The 24,459-nt window shown below is 37.1% G+C and overlaps 1 protein-coding gene across 15 annotated transcripts in view; it reads right to left on the bottom strand.

Moving 5' to 3' along the window:
• Window positions 1-24,459, bottom strand: part of ATP2B2 (ATPase plasma membrane Ca2+ transporting 2) — a 396,770-nt gene that overhangs the window by 76,822 nt on the left and 295,489 nt on the right. For 12 of the 15 annotated variants that reach the window (XR_009959696.1, XM_062585775.1, XM_062585776.1 and 9 more), the window contains 7 exons: window positions 21,185-21,442; window positions 20,311-20,436; window positions 13,027-13,152; window positions 11,111-11,143; window positions 9,454-9,546; window positions 3,851-3,892; window positions 1,970-2,134 (listed from right to left, as the gene is read on the bottom strand). Coding sequence is in view for 14 of the 15 variants with exons in the window: in XM_062585775.1 (XP_062441759.1) it covers window positions 1,970-2,134; window positions 3,851-3,892; window positions 9,454-9,546; window positions 11,111-11,143; window positions 13,027-13,152; window positions 20,311-20,436; window positions 21,185-21,442 (843 nt within the window). In the remaining variant the exon portion in view is untranslated. Of the gene's footprint in view, window positions 1-1,969; window positions 2,135-3,850; window positions 3,893-9,453; window positions 9,550-11,110; window positions 11,144-13,026; window positions 13,153-20,310; window positions 20,437-21,184; window positions 21,443-24,459 lie in introns of all 15 variants that reach the window. The other 3 variants (XM_062585782.1, XM_062585787.1, XM_062585783.1) reach the window with 2 other exon arrangements.

A 24,459-nucleotide genomic window follows, 5' to 3' on the forward strand; every position in this document is an offset into this window, starting at 1 on the left:
TCTTTGGCAGGCTTCTGTGAAAAGGTGAAGTCTGCATTTCAGAATAAATGCATTTCTTTCTAATAAGATCATTCAAAAGAAGAGGGAAGCTGTGAATTTCATGTCTGGGCTGAAGTTTTTTAAAAAATTGGTAAGCTGAAGGATGCTAAGATTGGCAGGAACGGGATGAGTCAGGGAGACCAGTAAATGACAGAGGATAAAGGAAAATCCATTGAAATGGACTGCAGATCATCCTCACGACACAGATATCCCCATGACAAAGTAAAGCGAAATAAGGCTGTGATCAATTATTTTAATTAATATTTCTTGGCACAGTATGGTTAGAAGGCATCCACACGCCTTCCATAATATCAATGAACATAACAGTGAGCAGGCAATGTAAAAATGTACTTAATCTGAGAAATTAATGGTGGTGAGAAGTGAAGCATTTTTATGTCCATGCTTACCATTGTACAGAAAGTAACAGAAGTTTGGGGAATATGAAACTGGGCAAAGTATGAAACTGGATAGTAAAGAAACGCTAGCACAGATTCTGAGCGTCTTACACTGCTCAGGCAAAAAGCAATGGCATCGTGGGATTATGTGACCAACTGAGTCCAATCAACTAAAAAGGAAAGAGAAGGAATAGTAGGGGTAAAAATAGCCTGATAAAGACAGATAAAGGAGATTCAATGGGGGTAAAGTTAGGAATCTGTTGTAGGGCCCCAACCAAGGATCTGGATAGCGATTAAGATCTCTTTAATACTATTAGAAAAATGAAATTAATGATTATGTTGTTAGGAAAGATCTTAACTTTCTACCTATATGTTGAAGAACAAGGGCAACGGATAATGGTAGGGACCAGATCTTACTGGATACAATAGCCAACAGATTATTTATTAATAGCCAGGAAATTACACAATGTAATGCTTTTTGGCCCTCTTTTTGGTAAGTAGCAAATACAGATTAGTGTATGATATAACAGGGGTTAATAAACTACAACTGAGGGACCAATAAAATTTAAATGAAAATGGGGGATAAAGTACTGTATTTCTGTGACTGAAATATTTAAGAGATCCTTTGCTTTCTCCTCTATATTCACTCTTAGTCACACTTTCAGAAAGCTACTCTTTGAAAAAACTGATAAAATATTTATTCAGATCAGGTGGACTGAATAGAACAAGTATTTAGAATTTACCATATGATAACTAACTAGAATTCATATGACGAAAAAAATTGTTCAGAGATAAACATCTCATTGGGTAAATTACAAACATATGGAAGATTAAAAGTAATTAAGATGACAATAATGAATGGAAAAAAGAAACCAAAACAAAATCAGATCACCAAATAAGGGAAAACAAAAAAAGAAGTTTTGAAATCAATCACAGGTGATATAATGAAACTGAAAGTTATTCAAATCCATACCAAGAGATACTATTGAAACTCAAATGAAGGCTGTTTTCAAGGTCCTTCATTGTTCTAGACAAACTTTACACAGTCCCATCATGCATCATAGATTTAATTTTCCTTCTATTTTTTTTTCATTTTTAAATTAAGTTAGAAGTTGAAGGGTGTCATATTTGGACAGCAGGTATGAATATGGTGATTAAAGAAAGAATATCAGGATTTCAGAATCCATGAAAGGGCAATACTACGAGAGTGACATTTTGAGAAGATACTGAGGTTTCTGGATGTGTGTACTCAGAAATACTAAGAGGAGAGAAAATTAAATATGCAATTACTATACTTGGGAATATCTACTGTGAGAAGATACATTTCATTTTGATTCCGATATTCATCACAATCAAACTTTCTCAAAGCTGAGTTTTAGAGGACAGAAGATCTTCAGTACCAGATACTATCTTCAGACCAGTATTACGATGTCCCTTTTCTAAATATTGCTGTAAATAAAGCACTTTTTGTTTTCAGAATTATTTGTTTGCTCCTAGTATAACGTATTACTCTCTGGTCAGTTATCCAGCCATACCTGCTTTGCCTATCTGGACTGCCAGCTTGGTCAGCTTTCCCTGGAGGACAGATTTCTCCTTCTTGTGCATGTTGGCTTTCTTCTTGTCTTTGTCATCTCCCTCTCCCCCTTCCGCACTCTTCAGCGGCTGCATCTCCATGGCAGCAGCCCCATCCTGCTGCTTGGCTAAGAATGCAGAACAAAAATGTTAATCCAAAACTGATCTTTACCCCTTTTTTCTCCTAGCATTCACACTTACTGCGTTCGGCTAGCAACACCTGCTCAAGGGCTGCTTGCAACACAGATGAGGGTAACTATGCCTCGCCCCCACCACAGACAGACATCCCCGTGGGGCCCCGCAGGGCTCAAATCTGCGTGTGCACCCATGGGCGCTCTACGTGCAGGCGCACGTCACGCACCATTCACCAAGTGCCACGTAAACCGTTCATTCGTTTTCTCACTACCAGTGGCATTCTGAAGTATTCACACACACATACATATCATCCTTAATGTCTTACAAATTACTTGACAGGCAGCAATATGTCACTACTGCAGGATTTCCTAGATTAACACCTCTAAATTTTTTCAGTATTTGAATGTATTTCCCTAAATTTTGGTATTTCTCATACAATGCACCCCTAAAATCATATTTTTATTGAAACTGTTCTAGAGGCAATGCGGTTCAACAGACGAACCACACACCACTTCTCTTGACCTCATTGGCACCGTGGTGACCACAGACCCATGTTTTGAGAATCATTCTTCTAGACAATACTAGACTTGAAATGTTTTCGTAGCGTTCAAGTAAATTAACCATCAGGTCAGATGAAGATATCATCATTCTCCCATAAAAGACTAACATATAATTTAAAGGTTAAACCATTCTTTCTTGCAAGAATGCTTTCATATAAGGAAAGTTTATTTTAGTATCAAAGAGAAAAACATATTTTTTAAAAAAAACAATGACATTCCAGTTTATGTATGTGTATGTGTCTGTTTTGTATAGAACAGAGACAAATTAAACAGAATGAAATGAAACATATCTGCTCAGTTTTGACATCCATGAACACTATATAAAGCTGTTTCTTTAACCTGGAAATCAAATTGGTCTGCCTAACCTTATTTTCCTTTTCTTTCCTTATCCTTTTATTTAATAGTTCTGTACCATAAAAAAATGTGTTTATCTAGTCAGTTTCTAATATCCATCACCTGTAAAATCTTTAAAATGATCTGAGAAGGGATAAAGTTATAGTTTATTAATTTACTTATTTGACACAGTCTAAAAAAACATGATAGCTGATGCATCATACAATAAAAAGAGAAACAGAATTCACTTCAGATGAAGTGAAATAGTTATTTCAATTTCTTCCTGAGGCTATACATTAAATAAGAAAGACCTGACATTGTTAATCTTCCTATTTGTCATCCTTATAATATGCTTTTCATTTGCTGAATAAACTCTTTGCATTAAAATTTCCTTTTGTTATTGCTTTATCTTCTGCAAATAAAAATACTTCTCTACAATGCCACTAAATGCCATAGATGACACGACACCAAAGATGGGACTGAAAATTCACTAACAATACATAGCATATGAACAATACATAGCAACTTGCACAAGAAAAACGAATTCAAAATGAGCTTCATGACATGAAAGCCTCAGCTATAAATGGCTTATTTGAAACACTCCTCTTTTCCTCTCCTAGAATTCTTATGGCTTAAAATTCTATAAATTACAATTTCTTTCCTAGAGCTTTTCCTTTTTTTTATAACATTCTTTTCAAACAACAGAAACATTCTGACACATAGCAAAAATTATATATTGTCATTTTATTTTTCAACAGAATCTAATCACATGCTAAAAATAAAATCTACAACCTGCTTAATATGAAAGAAGATTACCTTTGTTCTGGCTGTTCTCCATATTCCCATCCTGCATTTTGCCTATATGATGGAAAATTTCAACAGACAACAGAGAACAGACAGTAAACAGTCATCACCCAAGACAGAACATGACAATGGAAATTTAAATAAAAAGGGCAGACAAAAGTAATGAGCACGTTACAGATATTTATTTATGATCAGGAACTATTGTTACCATATATTTACTCTGACGTGTGGACAGCTTAGACACATTCAAGGAACTGCAGTCAAGTTCAGTGTTTTAACAGGGAAAGTACTAAATATCGATGTACATTTCTGAGCAAATTGGGTAAGTTAAGAGGGTGAAGCTAATAAAAACAAAATCCAATAGAATTTGAACAATAATCCTGAACTGAAATTTCAGGCAACTAGGGTTTAATAAAACACCACCAGTATAGAGTATGCCTTTCTTAATGCATTCTAGAATTAAATTTATTTTAATAAAATATGACCAAATATAAATAATAATATACATAAAAGTAATAAAACTGTAAGTCAGACATGATTTTAAAATTATATCTTCCGGCTATATAAAGGTTCTATTATTTAGCAAGTTGCCACCGTAAATATGACTGCTGGTTGTTCATTCTACATTCAGATTTATCCTAAAGATTTGCCATGTGCACCTGGAATTTTAAATTTATAGCTACATTTTGTCTTACTAAATCAAAAGCATTATTTGATTTTTTTCAAACTGATAATATAAAATCTGAAAGTGTATATGACATGAAAACGGCAAAATATTAAGTAGAGTGTAAAAAACTTTGGTATTCAGAATAAATAACTAGACAGAAGCAAACCTGAAAGGTTAAGATCTACTTCCTAGGTGTTTGTATTTTCAGTAATTTGGAGATGACTAAATATTTAGTTCTTTTTAACAGAACAAAAATGGCCAAATTCATAAGCATATCACCAGCTCATTTCATCCCATACCAATAGGCTGCAGCCGCTGAGAAATTCCCAAGTACACAATTACGGTGAGGGAAAGGATGTTTTGCTACATATTGATGATCTCAGATTCAGAAGGATTATTAAAGTATGCTGAAGTAAACCATTTGGCATCATCTGCTTGTCTATATTTTTAATCCTACTCCTACCTTGGATACCATGTGATTTTTAAAAAGGGGATATTCATCTTCCAAACACTCATGTTTTTCCATGAGACATGCATCTATCAACCTGAATAAAAACAAGTTTGTTTTCACAGTGAAAATTGCTCAAAAAATTTTATTTAATCTAAAAATTATGGTTAAAAAAAAGAGTTTACAGTTGAACTTTGTATTTGCTTCATGGCTATTTTGCTTAGAATAGCTTTTAATATAGTTAGTGGAGGAAATAAAACAACTCTAGAGATTCTGATTTTTAGCTAAAGGAGAAAGCTTTGAATGTACTAATTTAGAGCAGACAATCTGTTCCTTTTTCAGAATTCAAAACTTTAAAACAGTAAAACTAAAGATTCTTCAACAAAAGAACACTTTACATTTTTCATAATTGGTGAAAACAAAATATACTGCTCTATGCAAGTCAAAATATCTTATCTAACTATACAGCTGCTGTGTAATGGGAGCATAATAATTGTCATCAGGAATTATGCATTAAAATTCATCTACCCTTGCTACATAAAAATAACCAGCACATGAATGGACAATCAGTATTCTCAAATAAGTATGTTTATATTATTGTTAAGTATTTTCTAAATCTCAGCAGCTACTGCACTTAGGTTAATGTTTCAGGGTGTGGAGATGTTCATCATGTCTATGTATAATCCAATTACTTACACAGAATAATACAGAACAGACAATTAAGACAAAGAAAAGAATAATGTAAAGTGAGGTAAAGATTTTTTTCCTCTGTGCCCAATAACTGCTTCAAGCCTAAGCCTGTGCTTGACTACCTGTTAGCAAGGAAGTATTCTGAGCATTCCTTAGAACAGTAAAAGAGATGAAGAATTACTAAGTTTTAAATTAATTTTAAGATAAAATGATTCAATAATATAAGCTATTTTTACATAACTTTTGCAAATATTTCTTTTCTTTTCTTGGAAACAAACAAGTAAAAGGGACAGTTTGGGAGCTTGAAATCTAGGGGAATTCATTCACTATTCTAAGCAAGGATAAAAGTTGGGAGGTTTAGAAAAGAACACAGAGGCTCACGATGGTTTGTATTCTGTAGTGGCTTTGCAGGCTTTGATGTATGAATTTGAATGCAAAATGTTTTGCATGTTGCCTTTACCTTAATTAAAATTTATGCATCTTTATTTGGAACACAGCCAGGACACCATCGCTGCCAGAGCTCTTACACAAAAACAGTTCTTACTTCAAATGCTCTTCACAGAAGAGACTCTTTTCCCTCCCGCAGCCCCTCTGGGGAGGGAATGGGACATGATAACCAAATCCTACGGCTGGCATCAAGAATTACTTGTTCGCTGGAGGAACTGCTTCCAATTGGCCTTTGCACAAAGCCTAAACTACTCACGTTCTACTGTGCCTTGACAGAGCTACAGAACACCTAACGCCCGAGAGTTTTTCCAGAATGTCTCATCTTGCAATGGAAATGAGCTAGAGCTGCCTTCAGGCCACGTCAGTTATATCTTCCAGCTAGCAAGAACAGAAGCACGTTGAAAATCTATCTATGAAGGGGAAAAAAGCAATACCGAACATATTTGAAGCAAACCATTAGGAATTCTTTCATGCAGTGGGGTATCAGATACAACGTGTTAGCCAAACCCAGCTTAACTACAAATGAATAAACCTGATTCCACCATATCAAATCGGAAGGTTTAGATGATTCTTCTAGGCATTCACTAAATCATTTACAACTCAGGAAATATATTAAAATCTTGAAATAAGTATGTAATTTCATGTAATACATTATTCATTATTATTGAATATATTATTCATATATTATTGAAAGAAAATATATTGAAACTGCAAACTACTTCCTAGGAACTGAACACTAATTTATATATGCCAAAATTGACAGAGTTAACAGTAGATCTAAGATATTTTAGCTAAGATGCTGCTCTCAGTCTATTATTGTATTTCTGCATGAGAAGCCTCTCCTTCCCTAATTTCCACGGAAATGCTGATTTTGGAATAAGGCAGGGCTCTGCTGGACAACAAGAATCCAACTACCCATAAACTGCAATTAGCCTACCACCTGTTCTCCACAAAATCAAAATTAGGGTAAACGCTTCCAAAACTTGCAGTCATTGCTGATGCCCCTATTCTCTTTAAAATAAATGCACTACTTTAAAATAAAAGGATTCTTCATAATTACTGCCTTTCTGTAAAATTTTCTGATTTAATCATAGCCTGAACTCATAAGCTTTTAAAAACTAGAAACATCAATTGTCTGTAGTTTTGTACAAAGAGGAACACCAAAGAATTACCTATCTCCAGTTGTTAACTACTAGAACCCCACAGAACTTACCAAAGCTCGCTCTTAGACAACAAACAGGCAATAAGGTATGTTGCAAACCTATATGACTGTATCTCTATGGAAAATAAAATATATTTTTCTGTGTCAGCTGTATTTTTGTAACTGAGAAGCGAATAATAATTTGCCTGCAAGTATTATGTGTTGGTTTTCAACTAACAATAGCATTTCCTGTGCTAAATACACATTGAAACACAGAGTGATTTATTTTAAGGAACTTTCTCCTGAGAGGTATTACACATTAAACATGCTTGTTTTCAGGTATATCTTGGGGAAAATCCTCATACATTAATGAAAAAATATATAATTTCCTCTAGTCTGAAGAAGAAAGAACCACAAGAACTTGATTTTCTTGCTTTAGAACTTAATCTTTCTTCCTTTCTCTCCTCACCCCCTCAAAACATAGCTACATTTTAAGTAGCTACATCACTGCTGCTGACTACAAAAAACAGAAACCAGATGACTTTGACAATTTCCCACACAATTTCAGAGTGCTCAGACCTAACTTCACTTGCCAAGCCTTGGTTCACCTCTGAACTGCAGAAAGTATTTCCCACTAGTGTTGGTCAAAGATATGCAGGATTAATTCAACTGTCTCATCTCACTTCCATACTAAGTTCAAGCAAGGCAAGAATTACTTAGGACTCATCTCGGCGTCATCTGAGCAATGGTTCTGATCCAACAGAACTCTTAAGCAGGTGCTTAACTTAGTACTCAGCATCATGCTGACCTCAGTCTCCAGGGGGACTCAAGGTGCGACTGTCTTGCATGCACATGTTTGTATTAAAAACAAGGGAGCTGCATTACAGGGCATAAAAAAGGGAGAACAAAACAGTCTGCATTAATTTCATGGTTCTTGGTCTCTAGGGAATCTGAAGTAGTGATGCTGCAACCAGGATTAGGGATGAGAGAGAGACAGGGCTTGCAGGAAGAATTAATATTTTTTCTTAACTTCCTAGTATGTTTGAAAAAAGAGAAATTTTGCAGTCCTCCTTCAGGTCCATCAAGATTTGATGACACTGTAATGGTCCATGTGCAGGACCTGGTATTTTCAAGAACTTGTCTACCAAACTTATCTGGACTTGATTATGGAATTTTGTGCCTCATTTTTTGTCGTTGTTTTAAATAAGGTACCAGCCTGGCAAACCTTGGCATTTGCTTACTACTTGTTATTGCTGCATCACAACCTGCAGTTTTACGTGCACTACGCCACGACTGCTGACTTGCAGAGAAAAAAATTTCTACCACCAACATAGTGAAACATAGAAATACTTGTCAGTGTCACCAGTGCTCTACAAAAGGAAAAGGTTTCTATGGTAGATAAAGATGTATTCGATTTTCAGAAAAAATACAGCTGTTCTAATGCTTGGGCTAACAGTGATTCATTCCGTTTCACGCTGGGACTAGACTATCAGAAGAGATACCGTACTGAAATATGAGCATGCTAAGAAGTGGGGTCAAGAAGCTGTATGAAGAGTCAAAATCAAACTGACTACAGTATTTTTCTTTTTCTTTCTTTCTTTTTTTCTTTTCGGAGATGCATACAGCTCGTTAGACAATCACTATCTGAGGGTGCACACAGGAATCCACAAACTTCACTTTTTAGTCTCTTAACAGAAAGGTGCTCGGAGAAGCCAAAGTTATTCCTAAAGCATTTCAAGGTGAAATTGAGGCAGATTCCTGACCCCAGCACTATTTCTCAGAAGTACATGAAGACTATATGAATACTTATGAGAGTGCCACATGAGAAGAAAAGAAGATAGAAACCCTTTATTATACCATTCTTCAAATCTATGCTGATAAACAAGTGTTTTACATCAAAATTTTATGTAAAGGCAACTCAGAACTTTTGAAATCGGTCTTTCTTACTTAACTGTTCCTTTTAACTATAATTTTTATTAATGATAAATAGAGCATACTTCCTCCTTGTTCCTCTTTCGGGCTTAACTCCTCATCAATAAAATAAGTTGCAGCATCTTTGTGGCATCTCTTATAAGCTACTGTATAGTTTATGGAATAGGAGCTCTCAGAGGGGTAAACACATGCACACACATCATCTGTGCAGTTCGTAAGAGGAAGAGGGAATCTTACATAGTCAGGAGAGAAATCCATCAAATAAAACACACTAGGTGTTCTTGACGTACCATTGACTAAGCTGGCATTTGCATTATCAGTGGCATTTGCACCTGCTGCACCATCTGTAGCTGAAGGAGGGTGGGAGGAGGGATGGGAAGAATCTACTGAGTAATAATGGATAAAAAAAAAACAAGAAATAACAATAATAATATGAACAAATTCACATGACAAAAACAAAAACAATTATGGAATACTATGGCTTCGTTTTCTCCAAAATAGATTTGTTTTAAATTAATCAACATAACTTGCAGAAATAAAATGTCATTACAAAGTGTTAAAAAGTAAGGCAAGAACTCATCTATGGCATAAAAATAAATCAATAAATAAACAAACATGAAAGACATTTAACAAAGTTAACAGAGTTGATGAGAACTGACTATATACAGCACTATGTACATTCCTTTGCTCCTTTATGACTATTTTATTTGCTTTAATTAAAAGAGTTATTCAAGTATTAAATGGTTGACATTTCCCTTGAATAAATGCATTTTTGGAGTGTGTCAGTGATTTCAAAATATGCAGCATAGTAAATGGTATATGCAATGCTACATATTTTATATGTAATGTTGCATATTACCATTATTATTGTCACCACACCTCAGTCTAAAATGGGCTCAGTATGTGTCCTGCAATAGCTTATCTAATATGCATATTGATTTAAATGGAAACATTGAATTCTTAAGTATTGTATGTTGAAATCTGAGGAAATAAATGAAATACAGAAACTTGGCAAATTTAATCTTGTGGAGAAAAACGAGTTATTTTAAGTCTGAACCAGAGACCTTGTTCAATTGCCTATATTTTGTGACAAAATGAAAAAAATATCAAAAAATATAATTCTCTTTTTGTTTTCAGCAATTATCCCTATATTAAAGAAATTGGTCATGCAAATATTTCTTCCCTGACAGGAAGACAGAAAACTCTCCGAAGTTTTTTTGTTTGTTTGTTTGGGTTTTTTTTTTACTGTTTTGTTATTTTTTATGCTACAGTACAGAAAATTAAACTCTACAAATAATAGATGAGTTTTGCCCTGTTTCTGCTGTTTGATCGTGCACTGCAGAGCACAGACGTCTGATAACAAAGTCTGTTTGAGATTCATGAACTTCCTTGCTACTTTACCCTTAGAGACTGTTTCACACTGTACTGGTTTGTAATTCAAGAAAAAGGGTCATGTTTTATTTCCAATGGTAAATTGGGAAAAGAAAATAAACACCAGACAAAACTTAAAAACACACCTTGTATAAGTGCATTTATGAAAATTTCAATTGCAAATTTGATTACTGCAACAGTAATAACTTGTGCTGTTGTAGTTACTCATGCTTATTTTTATTCCAGTTAGATACCCTACTAACCAGCACAGCATGAACTGTTAATAGCAAATAGCACATTTCAATATTTAATAGAGTGTAATTTACTTCTGCAGAGTAACTGAGCATTCAAGCTTAACATTAAGATTTGCAACACCAATAATGTGTAACACTCAAATGTTTGCCAAGAACAAACATGCAAGTGTCCTGAATCCTGTCAATTTGAAATTATTCTTTAATTTAACCGAACTAATTCAAAGACAATTATATTAATCATTAGTTCAACCCTGATTTGCACCACAGCTTGCTAGCGAAATGCCTTAGCCTTTCATTTGATCTGCCAGAATTCTTACTCTACCTGGAAGCTGATGTCCATCCTCCTGTTTCACACCTGTATGATGATTTTTACAAAATGTTAATGAGCAATAAAAGCATACACCACAAAGACTGAAACACAAACATCTATGCTTGGTGGGATTTCAGAGGGCTGCAGGTTTCTACAGGAGAGTACATGATACGAGCTTGGACCACAGTCCACAAGCAGCTCTGGCCAGGCACTCTTCTGCACTAGCGTATTTTAAAGAATTTGCTCAGTGTTGTAGCTCTATCCAATTAGATTTAGTGTCTTCTATACAAAATTCTTACACACCTTTAAAGAGCTCATACGTATGAATATAGAGCGCTCTGTTACGCTGCTACCTCAGCTTTGCTTTTCCCTGTCTTTCACGGCTACCCACCAGGAAGCACGAGAGAACTACCAGTGTCCTGAGCAAAATAAAACAGAGAAGGGCAAGCCGGGCAAGTGCAGGGCCTTAGGGCAGAGAGCTGTTACTTGCAAGCAGAGACCAAAGTCTCTCCTTCCCACCTACAAGGTCCCTACACTGGGCCAAGACAGCCACCGCTGCCTCACAAGAGGGCACAGCGCAGCAGTCCGTCTTTCAGTGACACCAAGATTAGACCCTAAGACATTGTTCAAACTAGTCTGACATGAAAGATGTTTTACCTTGGGAAGTCTCAGTCTTTCTCCCTTTAATGCTCCTAGAACTTATCATGCCTAGCAGGAATTGTACATTTCTGCGTAGAAATGAAATGGTAAACATTTCATAAAATCATGCATCATGGAAACAGGGATTTTTCTCACAGCAGCATGGAGTCAAATGCAACCACCTAAGCTTTCACGCCCATTACGTTTGTTTTGATAAACCGTTGGGGGCATACGTTAATAAATGGAAATAAACAGAAATTTTAGGTCACGAAAACCTTTTGAATCTAGCCTTACCATCTGCAACTTCAAATAAAAAGAATACAAAAGACAAAGAAATGGAATCATACTGTCTGATAGACAGTAAAACGTTCAGCAGAGCTGTACTTACTCTTTTTATTAATAGCAAGGGTCATTAAAAAGAGTGGGAATGTCTACAAAATTATATTAATTTGCCCTTGAATGTGACTGAAAGACAAACATTCTTAGAACAAATTTTCTTACTGAGATGAAAAATTTTGAAAGTAGACTTGAACAAATTACAAAAAGACTGTGTGAACAAAAACTAGGAAGGACACACAGTAAATCACATTTCTGCTTAGTGTGCAACCTACAAATTAGCAATTGCTGACAACATCACTCTATAATAAGGTGAAAGTCTAGTGAGACTTTTTGATTTCATTAACTGACACCTGATACCAAAGTTAAACAATCTGTTGTAATTTCTTGCTACTTACTTTCTTCTCTTTTACTAGGCTTAGTCTGACTTCTCCACCTGAAGAAATTAAAATGCCTTTACATATATTGTATTCTTATAAAGTCAGTTGCTGACATTAAATGACTTAGTTTAAAAAAAGAAAAAAAAAAGAAAAAAAAAACAAAAAACCCCTTATCCTCAATTTATTTTTGAAGTTCAGAGATGTTATTTCCATGGCTGAGTTTCAGAACAAGATATTATATAGATGTAAATGCGCAAGAGTAAAACTTTTGCAGATTTTAGGTGAGTATGGATCTATGTAAAAGACATGGCAATAGGAGCATACTCAGGTATTGCCTTGCATTTGGTTATGTACTGAGAGTTTGCAGCTTCATACTGGAAAATCTTCTTGTTATCCAGTGTATATGATTGGTTAACAGATTTTGCTTTTTCCCGTGTGACATGTAATGACAAAAATGTAAACAAAAAAGAAGGTTTTTAGAATTGTACTTATTTGCAAAGGACTGGGGAGAGCTTTGGCTATACAAAGCCCAAGAGCTTGCCTGGGAGCATCCATACACACTGTGAAATTTACCTTTCTTATCTTTCTTTTCTTCTTCTTCTCCTCCAGCACCTAACAGGGTAAAGATGATGCCCGTCTGGGAATTCACACCCACGGCAGTTACCAGCATTCGTCCAGAGCCTTCCATGACATGAGTACCTGAAAATGCACAATAATTTATACATGTTTTGTTAATAAACTAAAAAGCACAACGATTAAAATATTTTATTCAAGACTTAAAATAAAGCTAAGAGACACTTGTTACATAGCAAAAAAAAATCCCTATTGTTGATCAGCATTCTCAAATGAAAATGGACGTTTGATTCCAAATCTTAGGAAGTATTAACCGCAAAACATTAATAGAACATTAACCACACACATCATGTTTCCTTTTCAAAAGAAACTGCCACCAAAGTAAAGTTTATGTACCTCTGGAAGATAATGAATTTAGCTTCATACATTTAATACTTGTAACTTGGAAAATATCTTTTGGAGTTCTGCCAATATTCATCTTCTGTGACTCTACTGAAGATTATACTGACTATATAAGATATACTATTACATAAATAAAGTTATAACATACAGGCAATTTCATCTTTCTCAGTTACAGATGGTTCACAGGCACACAAAAAAATCTGTGAAGATAATTTCACATCTTCAAATTTGAAAATTCAGTACTAAGAAAGTTCTTCAAGGGGATTTTTAATTAAAACATGAGTTTCTCAAAAAACAAGAAAAATTTGACATACACTTGAAAACCAGTTCAGTACGTTCTATTTCTATTGCTCCAAAACAAAACAGAATGCATAGTAAGTTTTTCTGAAAAGGATCATCTGATTACCTATATCATTATATTAACTAAATGAATTCACTTTGATAAGACCTTCATGCTTTATTTTGTAGAACTTATTTATTTACAGCTTTATTCTCATTAGCTTCACTTAGAAAATTAAAACTGAGAGATTGAATTATGCAGGCCTGTCATGGAAATCAATACTTCCGATTTTTTTTCTTTCTTTTTTTTAAGAAATTGCACACTATATATTGCAGGAACCACCTTCCTCTAAAATCCGTGGTATAATCCAGTTTCTGATACATATACAAATCAAGAGATTTGGCAGTTATACTAATTGCTTACAGGAAAAAATAAAGCTAGAAATATTATTTTTGCCACATTTTATTTAATCTAAAAGCGACTACGTTGTTATTTCATATGGTAATAAAGTTTTAACTTAAAAAGTCATTACTGAAGCAATATTTAAAATGTTTGAAGAGTGGTATCCTGAGTATTTACTGAACATTGAAAGATATACAGCAGGCTGCTCACGTGAAGAGATAACGTTCCTAGCTAAAAAGTAGTATGTCAGGAGCAGCAGGAAATTCATGATATGCTTATTTAGTTAATCCAAATCATTAAAAAAATAAAAAGAACAAGGACAAAAAAAATCATTTCTTAAAATGAAGTTAGTAGATCAAACTGTGATTGAAAGGAATTGGAAGTTCACTGGGTCTGGGCTTTTTTAAATACTTTTTCCTGTGGCTGGAGAAGAAATTAGTTTGGAAGTTATGAAAACAGACTACAACATATAAACTACAAGTCTTGGGAAAAAACAGTTGTGTAGGTGTAAATGTATTGATATTGCCAAGTTAATTATGGATGAATGCATGGTTAAGTAAACCTGCTCCAGAAGTGCTTTATTATTTAAAAATTGCTTTAATCCTAGATGCTATTCTTTTAAACAAATTATGTTTTAGAACTAATCATACATTACCACAGACTTGCAGCTGGGGATATTATTAATTTCTAATGCAGAATCTTATCTGTCAATAAAGCTGAATGGCCATGGAAAAAGTCTTTTTTCCTCACTTTTTTTAAAAAAAAATTTTACTGGACTGAGTCTCATCTACATATATTCATGTCATTACTTCAAAAGCTGAAAAAGCGAAAGATACAGGAACACATTGTTATAAAGATGAATAAATGCGCAACCCTGTAACTCATTTTTTCACAGATGTTTCAGCCTTTTTTCTTGTTGCTGCTCGTCCAGTTGCTGCCCTCACGCCGACTAAGCAACGCAGCCGTTTATAAGCAAAATCTCCTTCTCTAAATAATCAAAATCTCTCGTGCTCTTAAAAAACAGAAACACGGCACAGAGGGAACACCCGCCAACCCCGAGCCTAACGTGAGAGCGCGCACATCTCCCCCCAGCACCACGGAAATTCGAGCGGGGCGCGCCAGGCGGGCGGGAAGCGCCGCGCGGCCGGGCCGGGCCCTGCTCCGAGCCCAGCGCGCGGAGGAGGCCGCGGCGGCTCCGCTCGCGCCTGGCGGCCACCCCACCGGCACGTCCTCGCCTTCCCTTCGAGGGAGGCACGAGCTCTCACGCGAACGCCGTCGCGCCTCACAGCGGAAACGACGGAGGCGTCGCCGTCTCCGGAGAGGCCCCGCCGAGGGCTCCGACGACCAACCCGCCCGCCAGCCGCTCTGCCCACGGCGCTCGCGTCCTGACCGGCCCGGTCCGCCCGGCGCGGCGCGGCCCGCGGCGCGGCCCACGGCGCGGCCCACGGCGCGGCGCGGCGCGGCCCGCGGCACCGCAGGGACGCCGTCACCCGCGCCTTTCCTCCTCCTCCCGCTACCTCCGACGACAGGCATTTTAGTCAACACCTTCCGGAGGCAGGGTGCCTTCCTCCCCGGCACCGCAGCGAACGCGACGCCTCGCACTGGCGCAATGCACATTTCTAAGTTATAGCACCACTTAAAAATACCGTCTAATCAAGAACTTGCTTTCAGTATTCACATGATTTTTAAGGAATTTGTTCTGTACTGGACTACAAAGGTGTGCACAAATATTCTCTGAAAGATAGCGTATACCCCTCTGCCTCAAAATCAGCTTTGCTAAGAAACCTTGCGCCCGCCAGATTTCAAGCTTACCGCTGTTCACTCTGTTCACCTTTTGAGATCAACTTTGCTTAATGTTAATCTTGTACAACATACCTCAAAATCGTTAAAGCACGTGTCAAAGCAGGTAAAGGGATGTTTCAGAGCAGGTGCCAGGTACCACTACGCTCTGCTAGTCCTAGCTGAAGAACTCCTAAGCGCCTACGACCAACCGAAGAGCCGAACCTCCTTCCCCCTAACTCTGGCAATTCCAGCATCTAAAGAGCAGTATAATTAATCTATACTAGCTTGAATAAAGATAAAGATGACTTTGATCTGCTGTCATTATATGAATGGGATTATGGCATGTTTTCCACTTAACCTGTGCACTAAACACGTATTTCACGCTCAGGTGGAACAACTCCTGTTCATGTGAAATTACTGACTTCTTTCCCTCTCAAAACTGATTTTTCAAAGTAAGTAGAAAATATCTTTTCACGTGCTGAGTATTTAATTCGAAGCTGATAAGTAATGAATATTCCAAAATACATACTGAAGGAGTCTAGTTCAGTAAGAAAAGAGATAAATGGATTAGAAAGACAAGGAAACTTGTTTTATTACTTTCACCAAACTAGTGGTGAACAAAAACTCCCTGTCTGCAGGTCTAAGCAACTATTTTAATCACTGCAATTTTTAAGAGGTAACTATAAAGTTACTATAAAGTGAAATAATCATCAGAATATCCTCTAAAAGCAAAAAGTTTTCCAGCAAAAATAATCTAATTTCAGCATATCCAAAATAATTTGAAAATTAATAGTTGGACGCTCTGTTGTGAGAATTTCTGCTCTGCAAGACCAGCTTTGAATATTTACTGGCAAGGAACTGAGAGAGAATCGGAGCTATTTTTCTCCAGGCAATAACTGACCTGATTCCTTAAGTAAGCTTCTTTTTTACTTCCAAAATCTAACAAAGCACTGTGACCAGCAGATTTGTTTTATTTATTTGTTCTTGAATGAATAATTTTTCTTTGTTTTGCATCCTTGCTGTGGGTAGATTTAAAAAAAAAAAGCATTTATAAAAGTTAAATTAGAACGAAGTAATGTTCTGTCAGTCTCAGTTTGGTGAGAACCATCTTGGCCAGTTACTCTATGCAACTCTTCCATATCGTAATCAAATTAATCTAAATTAGCAAAAAAAAAAAAAAGTTTGAAACTGTGATCCTCATAAGATTTTGTTTTAATTACAGCTAGTTTAGGCTGACATTACGTGGCACCCCAGAGTGCTTCTCCATGTCTAACACCGAGGCCAGACTCACGTTCAGAACGTCTGTATTTAGCAGCCATGGACTTCTCCGAACTTCGAACCGTTCGCGCCTTTCCAAGTCACCACACGCACCGGGGTGCTGAGCAGCAGTGGGGTGGGTGAGGCCAAGCTGTCCTCAGCTGGCGGCTGAGCAATCCAGCACGCCCGCAGCACCGCTTACGCCGGTGCCGTCGGCTACAGCGGCTTACGATACGCCACGCAGGCGACTCTCGGTTAACAGCCTCGCAGAGGGAAAACGGTCTACACAGCAGCATGGTGGAAGTGTAGAGGAGATGCTGCTTATTTTGGTTTCAGGTATATTTATATTTCCGTTTTTGCCTTCCTAGGTGATACCAAATGTGCTATATACACATGGAAATGAACCATCTGTTTCAGGCAGCACTTGCACTTTCAGGATTGCTTCTCAAGTAGAGTAAATGACTGTCTTGATGATTAAAAAGGACATTAAGCACTGAAACTCATTTAGTTTAATTATGTCATTGAAACTGATTGAATATTAAAAATGCTGTTTCAGGTGCCAACAGTGAAAATAATACTTCCTGAGGCAGGGTGTTCATCTTTCACCAAATTTAGACTCACAGAAACGACAAACTGCGACTGCAATTCAGCTGTTGCATTTTTTCAGCTATTCCTCTGTCCAGCCAGAAGGTGACTAAGCCGCAGGTGACTAAGGGAAGACACTGCCAGGCATCGGCCTGACCATCTGCCTCTGAGCTCCCAAAGCTTCGACACAACTTGCTGGCATCTCCAGGTGCAAAGAGGAAAGTTTAAGATCTATCTGCAGAACATTTTTTCTGTTTAAACAAGTTTCTTCAAACATACGTCTAGACTAACATCCAAAAGGAACTCAGCTTTTAAACAGGTCAAACTCAACGCGGAACAAACGTACTACAGTGACATTCAACTTTTTTTGATTTTTGGACTGGTGACCGCTTCCAGTGGGCACATCAATTCCAACACCACTGAGACTAAACTGCACCTCTAGAAGAAAGATAGTGGTTTGCATGCTAGTATCTCAGCTCCTCAAATCTCCTGATGAGCAAACAGAGTTCAGGGATTTTCTAACACAGCTAAAGTAACACACTAAATTAGTAAAGAATGGAGCAATTAAAAAGGTATGTGCAGCACCTGAAAAAATACCAAATGAATTCTTCCCCTTTTTTGTAACTAAAGGGAGATTACACAGTAGTAAAGAAATGCAAAGAGTTTAAACTTGATTTAACAGCATAATAAAACTATAAAGACAAACTTCTCTCTATTGCAGGTATTTGAGTGTTGCACAGCGGCAGAAAAACATCTCATCTTTTCTCCTAACTTGACTATTTTCCCTTTCTTTTCCCACCATGCTTTTCAGCCTGATACTTCTTTTGTTTTCATACAGTCACCACTGAAATCTTTGGGTATCCAAAAAGACCTAATTCATTTTAGGTATATGTGAGAGTACATGAACCAATGGAAACTTCATAAGCAGACAATCTTAAAAATTCAATGACAAGAGGCATTTTAATTGATAAAAATCTATGGTATTGCAAGATAGAAGCCTCAATAATAAATTATAATTAAAACTATTACATTAATACGAACAATTTTATATCACTTGATAAAGTTACAGCACACCCAGCTGCTCACAGTTCCTGTGGCTTTGCTACCTGCAAATGAAAGGTCCTGAATTGCACGTTCTCAGGCCAGAGGCAGCCTGCAGAGCTTGCAGCCATCTCAACTAATCTTTATTAGCCCCTTCTGAACAGGTACAAACACATTTTCCAGGGACTTATAAATTGGTAAAACTTGGGTTTTTAAAACACGAACAGCAAAAAGTATACACCTGACAGAGACTTTACAGCCAAAGCATTTAAGAAATCAAATATTTTGAAAACAGAAGTTTTTTTTACAAAAGATAAAAAAAAATGCAGAAGTTGTGGTCATTTTTTGCGTCATTTAGAAAAAAATCTTTTAACATACATTGTTTCAGGCAGGAAACTTGCTTGAAGCTTAGTAGGATCAAAATCAATTAACATGGTCTATATTGCAATATTCAGTTTGGAGCAACGACAGTTCTACAAATAGTATTAGCATTTTTTTCCTCTTAAGTTAATGCAGCCACCTCTTGACAGAAACATGATTTTTTTCTTCCAGACCACAGTCTCACACTTCACAGAACACACAGGCATGCACTCTCTCATAGTCAATGAACTAAATACCTGATTTTAAATTTGGACAGCAGTTGCATTGTTGATTTAATAAATCTTTTCACAAATCCTTATCAATCAATTTACCTGTTCTGAACAAAAGCACCTCCAACATGTTGCTTAGGATAAAACCTTGTGTGTATGGGGAGATGGGGAGTGAAGGATGTTCGAGGGAATGAGCACCTATTTGCTGCTTTGCAACATAAATATTCTAGTCAGGATGACTCATGGCTAGCAGTAGAACCAGATAGGAAAGAGAACCTCTCCCCTGACCAAAAAGTCCCATTTCTTTCTTTAAAATGACTGTTTTAGGATATATGACATTATGAGATCAGTTGCCTGTCACTTTGAGATCACATCCCAGATGAAATCTATTGACAGTCAACATATTTAGAAACCACAATTTTAGAATTTAAAAACTCCCATTCTTTGTAACTGATTTACTGTGTAGAATACTACAAAATGCAAATACTATGAATAATTTATCTTAACAAATATTGGCCATAAGTCAAATCCACAATATTTTAGTATACTCATGTCTTTCTAACACATTTACTGTTTCTTTTTCTACTATTTCTAGTAAATGCAGAAAAAAGTGTTTAAGGATGCTTTAAAAGGAATTAAAATTTAATGGCTAAATTAAACCTTGTATGTAGTGAATTAAAATAGTTATTTCCTAGAATTATACTTTTCTTTCCTCTAAAAATGTTTCATTATTTTTCGCTTTAAAAAATAAACGTTATCACCAGAAATAATTGCACAAAATCAAAAAAAAAAACCAAAAGCACTCCAATTGTATGAAAACTGCACAAGGCCAGCATTCAAAAGATCAGGTTTATCTAGATCACCAAGACCTGATGATGCGGCGAGAAAAGAGCATGAACAAAGCAGTGCATAAGATGAGCTCAGCAAGAATTCAGGCAGATTTACCTGACAGTAGCATTGGGTCTTTGTCAACAGATTTGCGGACTTGGTCTGACTCTCCAGTTAAAGAACTTTCATCAATTTTAAGATCATTTCCTTGAATGAATATCCCATCGGCAGGTAGGAGATCACCTTTCAGTAAGAACATGGTAATGGTGATAGTGGCTTAGTTAGACTGCTTTTAGAATTACACAATGATTTTTATTATAAAATCACAATTAACAACAATTACATTAAAATATAAAACGAAAGCAAAGGTGAAAGAACAGCTACCACATTAGGCCATATTAGCCAATATTATCCCCATTAGTCCATATTACCATGATTTTTCTCACAAATCTATAAGGAGAAGCCCTGTATATTGCAAATATTTTGCCTAAGGCTATCCCAGAATCCGAGTGCCATCACAGTTCACATATGGTGGGCTTAACCATAAAGCATCCAGGCACTAGAAATGCCCCGTTTGGGGAGAACTTGCAGGATTCATAGCACCAGAGCAGCCTTCCAGGCAGAGCGAGCATGGGGGCACAATTCCCTTTCACAGGGCATTTAAAAATAATTCTTTTTATTCCTGTCTGGAAAGAAACCAAGAATTCCAAACACTGAAATCCTCCATGAAAGAGGATTACAGTTCTGGTCAGTGAAAGGTAGTGAAGATTACAAAAATAAAGCTACCAAAATGCAATTTTACAGCAAGTATCTTAGATGAAGATTTTCTTTTGCCCTAACAGCAAAAGGTAGGAATTATGCTACCACAAATAATACCACCACCATATAATTCTTTATCTTTTGAATCACGTACCAAGACGGGAGTCCCAAAAGACTTTATCCCATTAAACAAGGGAATGGGGAAGAAGTAAATGAAGTTCAAAAAACTTACCATATTTCACCTGTGCAATGTCACCAACTACTATCTCTGCCACTGGGATTTGGATAACCTGTCCACCTCGGACAACGGTAAACTTCTGTTCCTGCTCAATACGGCTTTGAAGCCCGCGAAACTGCTTCTCCTTGCTCCAGTCATTAAAGGCAGTGACGAGTACAACACAAATAACAGACAGCAGGATGGCAGCACCTTCAATCCAGCCTGCTTCAGCCTCACCTTCATCCTCAGCTCCTCCTGTTGCAGTACCACATCCTGCAGAAACAGCACGAGGAATCATACAGTCAAGCACAGATTAGATTTAACAAGTAAAAGAAAAAAAGCTTGCTGGAAAATGACAGGGTGAAGGAATAGAATTGCTCCCCTAAGTACCACCTGCTACATGAAACATGATAGAATGGAAAAGAAAGTAGAAATAAAGATGCCTGAAGAAAAGAGTAAGAAAAAAAAATCTCAATAGGAAATTTAGGTCTTCTGTTTTTTCTACTGAACAAATTATCCTGTGTAAAGCCCACCTAAATGAACAGGAGAAGAAGGCACCAATTCTTTTATTTACTAGAAGGCTTGACAGCTTCAGTTGAGCCATCAAGCATTTCCAAAAATACGAACGACTTGCAAAGGAGTGGCAACATGGACTAAAACAACAGTAACAGAATGCAACAGGATTATATTAAGTTTAGCACTATATAGGTAGAAGACTAGCAAAACAACAAAACACATGATTTATGTAACTATTTAAATAGAATGTGTATGTTTATGACTTAACTGATTAGCCAGTTTCTACTTTGGAAATATGAGAAACACTAGTGATAATTATAACATTAAAATATCTAAATTATGTTTTTGCCTAACATAACTAACCAGTAACCTAACAAATAACTAATGTTTAATATATTACAGTCAGTAACTGTCTCACAAAGAAATACAGATGCATGCTGATATATACAATTGTATAAAATATACATAACAACAACAGTATTAAAAAAATCACTCAATCTTACTTATCTAAAGATCTAAGACCTAAATTTTTTCCATGAAGAAATACACTCAGCTAACATCAGTTTCCTGTCTTTTGCAGGTATTAGGGTGTTTACCAACTTAGCAAATGTGTTGTTTCTGTTTTATGTGTTGTTCTGCTTTACGATTAAAGTTTAATTTTGATGTATTCATCACCTATCATATAATGGAATTAACAAGCAATTTGATTTCTACTTTTGAACCACAAATATTTCCCTGTAACATAACCATCATAATTCATTAACCAGCCAAGTAACCACTCTTGTATAGAAACTGTAACAAAACTACCAAAAGTCAAAAAAAGAAAGACACATTACAGACTGAACCTGACTCCATGAACAGTAAGAACACACGAGAACTTTTACCCGCAGTACAAGACTGTTACCAAAGGAATCATTTTGCTAGCATCCAAAGAAGAAATTAAGCATCCTTTTGCAGGTTCAGTACCTTAAGTTGCTTAAAATCAGTAGCAAATACAATCTACAAAACACAGGCACAATTTGTTCCACCTGCAGAAAGTTGCTTTCTAGAGAGAGTATTGAACGTTGCCTGTTTAACCTCTAAATCATCCTAAATGCTGGATTTTAGATCACTTCTCCAGATCAGGAGCTTCACTTTTGCCTTGTCCTTGGACTAAGATGTTTCCCGGTGCACCTAGTCCTGGTTTGCAAGGCTAAGGCTACCGAGAGGCACTGCCTTCGCCCGGGGCGGCTTGACGCCGCGAGGCGCCGGGGCGCGGGCGGCGCGGCGCTTCCGCAGAGCCCTGCCAAGGTGGCGGTCGTTGGCTTCGTTCTGGAGCGCGCCTTCCCATGCCACCGCCGAGAACCTTCTCGCGTTTCTGCATAAGGATGGTCGAGGATTTATTCTCCGGTGTTTTCTGCTAGGTTAGGAGCTAACACTATGTAGTCCTTTATTTATAAGTCTTTAATCTGAATTATACCAGCACACCTGAAAAATCAACCATGCAAAAGAGAGAAACCATGCTTTGTCCCTAATTGTAAAAATCCCGTTATGCCTCTGGACATGCATATAAACTTATTTTATTGTTAGCTGAGTAAAACATCCTCTAACTACAGCAAAAATTCAAAATATCAATTTTGATAAAGTCATTGCAATTATTCCAAAGGACTAATAGGTCGGTCCGATGACAGCTCATCAGCGCATGCTAACCGAGGATTAACACAGTGTATTTCCATTGCCTTGGAGAACAGGATTCCTGTGATCCCTTCAGGAAAAAAAAAAAGCTTGTCTTGAAAATCGTTTAGTATAAGAAAGAAAATATTCTGACTAACAGACAAAAATAAAAACACTGCTTGACTTGTGCAATGGAATTAGTGGTGTGTGTATGTGCTATCAGAACGGACTGAATCCCATGTTGAGATAAACAACAGCCTTCCTAGTATGTTCATATAACCACAAAAAGTAGTCTAACATAGCATGTAAATGATATGAGATGTTATCATCAAGGTGAAAGGAACTGTGCTTACTCATAGATGATGCACAAAGAACATAATTCACTCTTCATACTGCAGCCCAACATTTTTTTTTTTTTTTTAAGGAAAAAAAAGAGAAAATCTGGAGAAAAACAGACTGAGCTCACATCAAGTTCTTGGAAAGTGTCCCTAAATTTGACAAGTGTCAGGACTGAACGATGATTCATGATTTTACTTTTAAAATTCTGAGGAAACTCTCCACAACCCAACGAAAACCACAGGAATTCAAATACGCCTCATTTATTTTCTGTTCATTCAATCAAACAAAGCTAAATTCAAATGGAGGAAAGGCATGGGGAGGGGAGGGAAGAAGTCTGCGGGGAGAGAGCCGTGAGAAGGGAAATTAAGTGACAGACATGGCCAAAGACAGGAGTCTTAGATGGATGGAAGAGATGCTGAGCTACTTTAGGGATTTTAATATCCTCTGTGACTGAAATTCAGTTTGGCTTCTGGAACCCTACAAATAGGTGTTGCTTGCAAAGGTGTCTGGTGGCCCAGGCCAACTGCCAACGCGAGCAGGCGGCCCGACCGCTCGCGGCGACGGGCAGCGGGAGGCGGCAGCTCACGCCCCGTGCGCTCAGCACGAGCCCGGGCTGAAGCGGTCGGCGTGCGGCGCTGAGGACCCGCAGTCGAGCTGCTCGTAGCCGAGCTGCCCGTGCCCTGCTTTAATCCCTGTCTACTCAGGCTGACGAGGGAACTTAGTCCTCGGCTCCCAGGCGTCAGGTCAGCGGTGGTCCTGGCTCTCAGAAGAAAACGGTACCT

This window comes from Rhea pennata, chromosome 12, assembly GCF_028389875.1.
Source record: "Rhea pennata isolate bPtePen1 chromosome 12, bPtePen1.pri, whole genome shotgun sequence".
Classification (NCBI taxonomy): domain Eukaryota; kingdom Metazoa; phylum Chordata; class Aves; order Rheiformes; family Rheidae; genus Rhea; species Rhea pennata.